The sequence below is a fragment of the Mandrillus leucophaeus genome, unplaced genomic scaffold (assembly GCF_000951045.1).
Source record: "Mandrillus leucophaeus isolate KB7577 unplaced genomic scaffold, Mleu.le_1.0 Scaffold136, whole genome shotgun sequence".
Taxonomy (NCBI): domain Eukaryota; kingdom Metazoa; phylum Chordata; class Mammalia; order Primates; family Cercopithecidae; genus Mandrillus; species Mandrillus leucophaeus.
Genome location: NW_012101321.1, coordinates 3,815,241 through 3,826,414, shown reverse-complemented (window position 1 = coordinate 3,826,414; position 11,174 = coordinate 3,815,241). Strand labels below are relative to the sequence as shown.

The 11,174-nt window shown below is 34.0% G+C and overlaps 1 protein-coding gene across 1 annotated transcript in view; it reads right to left on the bottom strand.

Annotated features, from left to right (window-relative positions):
- LOC105534535 overlaps positions 1 to 11,174 on the bottom strand; it is a 197,502-nt gene that overhangs the window by 223 nt on the left and 186,105 nt on the right. The window contains exon 7 of the mRNA XM_011973260.1: positions 1,311 to 1,472. Within this exon, the coding sequence (XP_011828650.1) occupies positions 1,311 to 1,472 (162 nt within the window). The remainder of the gene's footprint in view (positions 1 to 1,310; positions 1,473 to 11,174) is intronic.

The window sequence follows — 11,174 nt, the reverse complement described above, 5'->3', positions numbered from 1 at the left end:
TAGGAATAGAATGGCTAGACTTTATGATTAGAATATATTTCATTTGTGAGAAAGTATCAAAATATTTTCAAAATGGCTGTATTATTTTACATTTCCACCAGTAATGTGTGAGTGTTTGAGGTGTTCCATCTCCTTGTTTGGTATCATTAGATTAAAAAAATTATTTTAGCCTTTCTAATAAGTGAGTAGTAGTATTTCACTGTAGTTTAAATTTGCATTTCCCTGATGACTAATGATGTTGATCATCTTTTCATGTGCTCATTTGCTATCTATATATCTTTTTTCACTATTTGGTTTTGCAAAATTGCAAAGTTAATTTATAGAAAAATAGTCTTTTCAACAAATATTGTTGGAAAGTTTGTGATATCAAAGTATTAAAAAAAGAATTTCAATTTATATCTTGAACCACATACAAAAATTAACCCCAAATCAACCACACACTGAAATATAAACCTAAAACTATAAAATTTATAGAAGAAAACCTTGTTGCTACAATCCAGGCCAACACTTCTTGGATATGGCAGCAAAAGCATGCAATAAAGAAACACAGTAGTAAATTGTACTTTATCAAAAGTGAAAACTTCTGCTCTTCCAGAGATACTATTAAAAGACAGAAAAGACAAACCACAGACTGGAAGAAAATATTCACAAAGCATATAAAGGTTAACTTATTTGTATTCAGAATATGTAAAGGATTCTCAAAACTTAATAAATAATAATATGAAAATGATCAAAAGTTTTGAATAGACACTTCAACAAAGATATACAAATAATAAATACATGAAAAGATGCCAAATAACATTGTTTACTAGAGAAATGCAAATTTAAACCACAAAGAGCTACCAACATACATTTATTAGATTGGCTAAAATTAGAAAGGCTGATTGTACCAAGTGTTGATACAGCTGTGGAATAAATGCAACTTTTATATCTCTGCTGTGGGTGGGTAATATGAAATGTTATAATGACTGGAAAACAAGTTGGCCAAGAGAAATGCAAGCACATGTCTAAACACAGTCCTGAACATGAATGTTCATAGCAACTTTACTTGTAGTAATGCAAAAGTGAAAAGAACCCAAATTTCCATCAACTAGTGAGTAGACAGGCACAATATAGTTTCACTATTCTAGTGGAGGTACCAAAGCACAAAACAGTCCCTTTTTAAATTGCGGGCATAGTATCTAAGAAGTAAAGAGAACATTCTATAGGATCTATGTATCATCCCACATCATCTATGTGATGAATATAGTTATATATAATATTATAAGGTATCACTTATTTATAATAAAAAATAAGGCTCAATATCTTACCTATATATTTATAACCTTCTTCCCCATTTACTATGGGTCTCAACCAAGTTGACTTGAGTAGTGTACTGTTAGGCACATGTGCACCTTCAGGAGGATAGAGTGTAAATAACATTTCAATTGCTTTGGACTTTTTGATTAGTTCAGAATATTTTTCTTTGCCATCTATAAAGAAAAGAGAAAATATATAAAATTTGCGACATTTTACAGAGTGTCATACTTGCTTCTTTTAAGGGATGCAAATTAAAAACTATTTAACAATTTGGGTACAACAGGTCACACTGAAAACATGTTTTTTTTTAGTCAAAGTTACTTTACCAAAAATCTTCTTTTTCAGTTAATTCCAAAAGCTAAAGAGTAAGGGCTTTACTAATATCATCTTAAACCACTATCAGCTTGAAGCAGTATTGTTAAAGCTGTGAAAAAAATTAAGATATCCAATGAACAGCATTCACATTATACATTCTATAGTATAACCATAGATTCTTACTTTTAACTTCTGTTAAACAATGGAATCAGATTAATCTGACAAAAATGTTGAGTAAATATAGAGTTCCATATATTGGCACTACTAAAGGAATTAATATTCCTAGGTGAAGGTTTTTAAGAAAATATAAAATGCATATTGCTGTGACTGAATTATTTTTATCTGGCAAACATTTGTATAGCACATATTATGTGCAAAGAATTATTCCTAGTGCTTTAAAATATTAACATATTTAATTTTCATAACATACCTATAAGGTAAGTCCTATTATTATTTCCTTTTACATGTAGAAATTGAGACCCAGAGAAGTTAAATAACTTGCCTAAATTTTACAGTCTATAAATGATGCAAGTAGGCTTCAGATACCTAAGGAAGCTCTTATTTGCAAATGAATCTGTCAACTGAACATGGCCTGTATTAACTAGTAGCTGAGAAAACTGGAATTAAACAATAATTTAAATTATATAGTGAAAAATCTCTGGTATGCCCATTGGACCTCTAGTTTGTAATTCTGGTTTTTGGTTGATAAGCCAGGGTCCTAAAATTCAACAAAGCAGTCTCCTGAGGACTTAAAGTGACTCTGCCTAGAAACATTTTAAAGAAAAGAGAGACACTAATGTAAATCTCCACTTATAACCTGATTACATATATTTCCTTCCTTTCCTCTTAGTCTTCTTTATTTTGTTACATGTCATATTTTCTGATAAAGTGAATATAAGGCCATATGACATGATTTGATGGCGAACAGTGTGCTAGGTATCCATCTATTGCCTCACAAATCCAAATCCATCCTTCACTGTCCTGCTTGTGAGGTTAGAACGCTTCTTCCTTGCAATACGGTATGATTTTAAGTATAAAACAAATTGGGCAATGGAGAGAACTGGACAATGAATGGGTTCTTTCTGGATCTGGTGGGTCTCTTAGCAGGCTCCTGCAACTTCTCTGGCATCTCAGAGGGCACTCCGCTCCTCCCACCACTGGGCACTTCCTAGAGAGTTCCACCAGCGCAGCACCTTCCTATGAATGGCTTCCCATTGAGTTCCACAATGTGACATCACCTTACAGACAGTTTGCCACAGATCTCCAGAATGGCTTCTCCATGAGTGTCACTAGAATGCCAGCTCAGTGTAGTCCCCCATTCACTGACTCCCCATGGGTGGCCTTTGTAAAAATTTGTCTTTCTTCAGGTGCTCTGCCTCAGACCAAGTGGTCCCTATATCTCCTCTTGTCAATTAGAGTTCTTTTACCCCTTAGTAGAAAATCACATTTACTCCAATCTCTGTCGTAGTTAATAACTACTATATTAGACTTTTCCTGCTTAAATTACTATGCAGTTTCTATCTGCTAAGTGGACCCTAACTGATACAGACAGACCTGGGTTCTAATTCTTAATGGGCTTTGAAATATAGTCATGTGCTGCATAACAACATTTCAGTCAATGATGGACCAGATATAAAATGGAGCTTAAATGCCTAGTGAAGTCCTGGCTGTGGTGACATTGTAGCACAATGAATTACTCACATGTTTATGATGATGCTGGTGTAAACAATGTTACTACACTGCCAGTTATATTAATGTACAGAACATGCAACTATTTACAGTACATAATACGTGATAATAAATGGCTGTTAGTGGTTTCTGTATTTACCATACTATAATTTTTAACATTATGTTATGGTGTACTCCTTCTACTTATTAAAAAAAACAAAACCTGTAAAACAGCCTCAGGCATGTCCTCCAGGAGCTATTCCAGAAGAAAGCATTGTTATCATAGTAGATGGCAGCTTCATGCTGCTATTGGCCCTGAATATTTTGCAGTGGGACAAGATATGGAGGAGAAAGACAGTGAATATTGACGATCCTGTGTAGGCCGAGGCTATTGTGTATGTTTGTGTGTTAATTTGTAATAAAAAACTAAAATATATATGTAAACAAATCCTAAAATAGAAAGGGCTTACAGAACAAGGATTCAAACAAAGAATATATTTTTTTACAGTTGTACAATCTATTTGTGTTTTCAGCTAAGTGTTATCACAAAGTGTCAAAAAGTTACGAAGAAATTTGAAAGTTTATAAGGTAAAATATAGTAAGCTAAAGTTAAGTTTTTACTGAAGAAAGAAAACATTGTTGTTACAAATTTAGTGTCACTTAAGTGTTCAGTATTTATAAAGTCTACAGTAGTGTACAGTCATGTCCTAGGCCTTCACATTTACTCACCACTCACTCACTGACTCACCTAGAGCAAATTTCAGTCCTGTAAGCTCCATAAGTGCCCTATATAGGTGTATCATGTTTTGTTTTGGATACTGTATTTTTACTGTACCTTTTCTATGTTTGATGTGTTTAGATACACAAATCCTTACCATTGTGTTACAATTACCTACTTATATTTTTCATATGCCTCAATATCAGGTCAAATAAAATGCCTACACTAAAATCTAAGTAGAGGTGAATATAGAACTGCCACTTTCTCCCACTAGCTTATCCTGATTGAAGACTAATAGAAACACATGAAGTCAATGGAGTGTTGAATTTGCAAGGAAAACGTAAAGATAAATGTAACATTAGACATATATTGAAGGTTTGTAGAGTCTTGCTAATGCCCCATTTTCCAATTGGTAGTGTCAATGGAGTCTTGGAACTTACACAAACAAGGCCTCATGATTTTTTAAATGATTGTACCTTCTTTCATAATTGCAAAGTTAACTACAAATAAACATGTTTTCATTTGAAAGGCATATAGCTGGTAAAACTCTGTTCCTTATTTTTCATTACGCATGTCATCCCAAGACAAAAGCAGGAATTTAATTTGTTTCTGATATTAATAATTTTTGCTGTTTATGGACTACTTCTTTTTGATATACTAAGTCAATATTGCCATATGGGATTTAGATGTAGCAACACACTACTACTCTTGAAACTCAAAAGAATAAGAGCTCTTCCTTACCCCTACCTCACTATGCCACATACGCAATATCTGAAGTTTTTTGAATTAACAAATGGATAGAACATAGTTGCCGGTATTTATTGAGAATTTAGTATACAACAGGTGTGCAAAGCAGGTTATACACATTTGCTAATTTAATTCTGAAATCAGAATATGTTTAATTTGCTGAGAATCCTATGAAGTCAATATTACCATACATCACAGCTCAAGATACTGAAGCATAGGAAGGTTACAGGGCATTTTCAAGGCCTTCCAGCTGGTAAGAGGTGAAACCAGAATTTATTCCCTATTCTGTCTAACTTCAAAGCCTGTTTTTTAAACCACAATGCCATATTGTTTTAACCAATGGTTCCTGGTATCAAGAGACTGTTAGCACTTCAATGATTACGAGTCAACTGGTGGTCTCTCCTGTTGCTAATCACCCTTCCAATCTGTTCAAATCCTTCTACAGCTATACCTGTAAAGTGTACTCTGCTGGTCAGCCCTCTGAGAGCAGCATATAGCTGTTTCCTGGAGGTTTACTGATGTTGGTCTTCTCCACAAAGATTTATTTTGTAGCAGCTATTGAAAAGCCCTCAGGTCAAAACCACTATTTGTAAACTGATGATAGCCCTCTCAGTTCACTAAGAATAACGGCTAGTATAATATCCCACAGTATGAACTCTGCACCACCTCTAGTTTTCCCCTGCTTCTCAGATAAGTGAGGCTCGTTATGCTTAATATTCAGGGTAGATGAGGAGTTTTCAGAGAACTCAAGATAGCCCTTCCCTTCCTCTCCCAAACAGTGTACTGTGTTATTGAGAGCTTGTTGCCTCCCTCCTACAGAGCCTGGAGTATTTAAGGCAGTGGTTCCAGGGCTGTACTTCAAGAATCACAGTGATTTTAAAAATAAATAAATAAATATTAGAAAATTGACATAAAGATGGCAGACAGCTTTACATTCTGCTAAGTGGGCATAATAAAAAGAAAGAGCATCTATTGTCACAACTGTTCCTCTTTTTGTATGTATTACTGAAGAATATTTCAACACTCAAAATGCATGGGCAAGAACATCTCAGATGAAAGAACAATAATTTACACTGAACCATGGAGATTCCTAAATTTCTAGGAAATTTTAAAGTTTCAAGTTCTTTCTAATGTGCCTGCCCCTTCACACAAATGCCAGCACAGACACAATACTTTAAAAAGGGCAAATGTATAAATTATTAAGGTCAGGATCAGTTCTAAGTGTACCAGGGAGACTTGGGTGGCTAACAAAGCTTAAACCAGAATGGTAGGGCTAGTTACTGAAGTCAATTTTTAACAAGTATTTATAAGTACAGATAGAAATAGCCTAATCCTTTATCTTTACCCTGTACTGGTCCTATTAAGTAACTAAATTTATCTGCAAGGTTTAAAAAAAACATATTTTATAGTTTTCATACTAATACAAAGATCACAGGTTAAAAACAATGACAATAGGTAGATGTTTTCTTTCATTGTGAATGTTATGCATTTACAATTAATTAGCAATGTAATGAACAATATTTAATAAATAACGAATGATATTCATTAAATTGCTAATGCATACTTCATGGACTACTAGCCAATACTGTGAGGTTTTTAGTATGGAGCTTTCACATGTGAGTTTGAACTGGTGGACAAATAATCTATAACCTAGTGTAAATGACCAGTTTTTAAATGCTGTACTTTTAATATCTTGTCAGTGTTCAGTTAAAGCACTTTATGTTGCATTCATTTTCTTTGATTTGAAATAAGTGAATGTCATACTTTTTGCCATGCCATTTTTATCTAAGTTTATTTCTGTCATTAGTAATATTTAAAAAGGAGGACACCAGGTTATCAATATGAAAAATTATGTACTTCTTGAACAAGGAAAAGCGAATCCAAAGCAGCCCCATTCTTAAATTAATGAAACTTTCTTACGTTTAGCTTCTTTTAAGCTGAAAGATCATTCTTAAAGATCAGTGATGAAGGAAAACATTAAGATTCAAAACCAAGGGACAAAATGGTTAAGAAGGCAGTTAAACGATATGCCAATAAATAATATGATCTGTAAAAATAAATGCTAGGACTACTGATCTCGTATTACAATGAAATACCAACATTGCATAATTAAAACAAGAGTGAAAATGTTCTCTAACCCTTGACTAAGAGTAAATAACAATACAAAATGAGAATATGAATTATTTAAAAATGTTAAATTATAGCAAATATTACCACCTTTAAATCTCTTCAGGTCATGAAACAGGCACATATTTCAAATTTTGCCAGAATATTCTTCACTATACATTTAAATGTTAAATGTATGAAAATTGTGCTGTTGATACATACCTTTATAAATCCAATCAAAATGCTATTTTAGAGTAGAAAATTAGGGAATCACAGCTATGTGATTGTTCAATAATCAAACTACAGTTAGTTCAAAAGGCTCATTTCTTCAGTGGAATAAAGAGTTCATAAAGAAATATACTAACATTTTAACTTTATTTTCATTCTGTATTTACTTATTTTTTGCTTGTTTGCTTAATAAACAACTTAAATAGATTTTCAAGTATTTGATATAGAAAGCTAACTTTTCCCTTTTCCTGTCTTCAAGGGTTTTAGATAGAAACACAGATCATATCACTATATATAAATAAATTTTATAGCTGCCCAAAACACTAAAATACTTTTAGTTAGTAATTCCAATAGAATTATAAGGATTCCTTAGGAGGGGCATTTTCTTTCTTCTAAAAGCATGTGTGTGTATGTGTGTGTGTGTATGTGTGCATGTGTGTATAAGTGTGTCTGTGTACTTGGAGTAATACAAACATTATCTCAAATTATTAAAGTTATTAATTTTAAGTACTCTATTTTAAAAATATAAATATTTTTATCCCTCAGTCTCAGCATGGGTAGGTTAAATCCATTAATGAGACTTTGCTCTAACTAAAGACAAAAGACTAAAGATAAATGCTCCTTCCACTTTAGTTACATTTATGAGAGTAATACAGTAACACAAAAAAATTCTTAAAATTTAAGAGCATAATGACAGTTTTTATTGGGCTAAGCATACATAATCCAGAAGATATTTCCTTTCACTTTGTTGGGAAGATAACTTTAATAAAAAAATTTCCCTCACGGGTCAGATGTATGAATTTCCAATTAAGTATAGCTATTCTTTTTTTTTTTTTTTTTTTTGAAACGGAGTTTTGCTCTGTTGCCCAGCCTGGAGTATAGTAGCGTGATCTGGGCTCACTGCAACCTCCCCTTCCTGGGTTCTAGAGATTCTCCTGCCTCAGCCTCCCGAGTAGCTGGGATTACAGGCATGTGCCACCACGCCAGGCAAATTTTTTGTATTTTTTTTTTTTTTTAGTACAGGCGGGGTTTCTCCATGTTGATCAGACTGGTCTCAAACTCCCGACCTCAGATGATCCGCCCACCTTGACCTGTCAAAGTGCTGGGATTACATGCGTGAGCCACAGCACCCGGCAAGTGTAGCTATTCTTAATTGTTAAATCAAATTTGAATTACCCAGTCCTTTTGTTTTTCTTGAGACAAATCACATCACTTTGGTTATTGTTCTATATCTTTAAGGGGCAGAGGGCAATTCAATGAATTTTTAAGCTATTCATTACTAATATCAGTTTTAAATGTATTTTGAGCTAAACATTGCAGTTAATTACACAGCTAAATATTTTAAGTATTATTTTCCCATACTATTTAAATCCCTAAGAAAAATTGCAATAATTGGCAGTTGACTATAACAAGCTTAGCTTTACGCATTTACTCAACAATTACATTAGCCCTGACATGCAAAAATATATACATATTTTTTTCCTTTTCTTGTGCTTAGGCCTTTTTCTAGATTCAAGAGGCAAAAGTAATACCATGCTATTTCAGTAAAAAACGAACTCCAAACAAGTGAGAATTTTTCCTGATGGATTTTTCGAACTGAATTCCAAATAAATGTGTTTTATAAACTTATGTATTTTTTTTTAAATAAGTGCTGTCTTTCAGAATTGAGCCATTTTTAAATTTTTTAGACTTCATTTTCCAGACTTATTTAGATTTCTCAATCCTGTTAAAGATTCTATAATTTAAGGCTTGTTTATTGATTATACTAATGTTAAGATTACTTTAAATTCTTTCCGAAATATGACTGGATACAAGTCAGTTTATAAATGGAAGAATTTACTTAACAAATGTACAATTTCCTGGCCCTGATTTATTTATATGCATTAATAGGTAATTAATTTCCTAGCTAAAAGAGACACAATAATAGCAAAGTTTTTCTCTTTTCCTCTCCCACAATGCCAAAATAAAGTATATTTTAATCAACCAAAAATATAAATATAACTGCATCTTTACTGAAGCATGAAAATTCCTACAACTTTCAATAACTTTAAAGAATATATAACAGAAACAATAAAATTAACACCTAAATAAAAGAGACTGTCTAGAATTGACACATTTAAATATGGGTGAAGCCCTGGGTATAATCTGTCGTGATGCATAATTCCTCTCCATTTATGGACCTGTGAAACTCAAGAATAAGTTATCTGCTCACAGAATACCTTGATGAGACAGGAATAAGCAATTCCCATTCAAAATGAGATAAAATAAAAAGAAAAAGGGTGACTGATCCCAAGTCATTCTAAAACCCAGCTGGGCAAACTTGAGAACATTTCTGAGTCTGAGAATAATCCTCTGTGGTTTTCAGCTCTGCCCTCTTAAGTCATCCTTCTTTTTTCATGAAAAGTAGCATGGGTTAGCAGCTGAGTCATTTTAATAGTCTATTTCCTGCCTGTACACTTTTGGGAGTCCAGTAGCCTTCTTTCACTTAATATGGTTTCTGTCCCTTTTGGTCCAAGCTGGCAGTGTTCCACTGATTTAAAATTTTCGGAAATCCTGAGGCCTCATGTGTATTATGGGAATTCACTTCATTAGACAAGAGACTTCTCCACAAATCTTTCCTGTATAATCCCATTGCTATGATTTGAATGTTTGTTTTCTCCAAAATTCAGTTTGAAGTTTAGTTGCCATTGTGGCAGTGTTGACAGGTGGGACTTTTGGGAGGTGATTGGGCCATGAGGGCAAAGCCCTCATGGGTGCGATTAATGCCTTAAGTTCAGCCCCTTTATGTGCCTTTGCACTTCCACCTTCCACCATGTAATGATAGAGTAAGAAGGCCATCACTTGTTGCTAGCACCTTGATCTTGGACTTTCCAGCCCCCATAATTGTGAGAAAATACATTTCTGTTCATTATAAGTTACTCAGGCTCAGGTATTCTGTTATAGTAGCACAGAACAAACAAAGAAAAGTATCTTCATTTCTAGCTTCTGCTTGGTAACTAATGAGACTTGTGAGTCACACATTTATTCTTTTCAAAGAGCCTTTGTGTGACTAAATTCTCTTTTTGATCTTTCTGAGGTATCAGCAAAATGTTGTCCAGCCGTATCTCAGCTGCCCCTCTAGAATATGCTTTCCTGACAGTGAATCTCCATTTTAGCATTTTTCACAGTCTGGATGGATTGGAATGTCCCAAATCATCTCATCCTGGTTCCTTTTTGTGCAACAGTACTTCTTTCAAATGCAATTTCCCCTGGCATTTTACTACAAGCAACAACAACAAAAAACAGGCTGCACATTCAATTCTGCTTAAAACTGTTCTCAACTGAATGTCCAAGGCCATATCTCAAAAATTCTCCTCCTATGTAACTGCAGGACATTATTTCACTAATTAAGCTTTCTGCCACTGTATAACAAGAATCTCTTCTCATCCAGTTACCAATAGCATGTTCCTAATTTCCTCCTGGGCTCTCAATTTTAGCATCTTTAACTTCCATATTTCTACTGTCTGTTTATAATTAGATATTCTCTAAGGTAATTTAGGTTTTCCCTACCAGGCTCCTCACTTCTTTCTGAGTCCTTATGAGCAGAGTCTTTGACATCCATAATTCTACTAATGGTCTGTTCAAGGAAATCTAGGCTTTTTCTGTAAGGCTTCTCAATATTCTAGCCTCCACACACTGGTCAATTCTACATTTTAAGATAATCAATATTAGTCAGTGTTCAACTGATATAGAGGAAGAACTAGCAGGCTATTTCTCAATACACACACACACACATGCACACATACACACACACACACACAGAGAGAGAGAGAGAGAAGGAGAGAGAGAGAGGGAGGAATTTATTGCAAGGAATTGGTTTATGCAGTTGTGTGCTTGATGAGACAAGTCCTAAGTCCATAGAGCTGGCCACCAGGAAAAGCAAGTTGAAACTCTTGTGCATGGCAGATATTACTATTCACAGGCAGGATTTCTTCAGGTAAGCCTCAGTTCAGTTTTAAAGCCCTTTCTTAATCCAGTCTGTCACTGATGGACATTTGGGTTGATTCCAAGTCTTTGCTATTGTGAATAGTGCCGCAATAAACATACGTGTGCA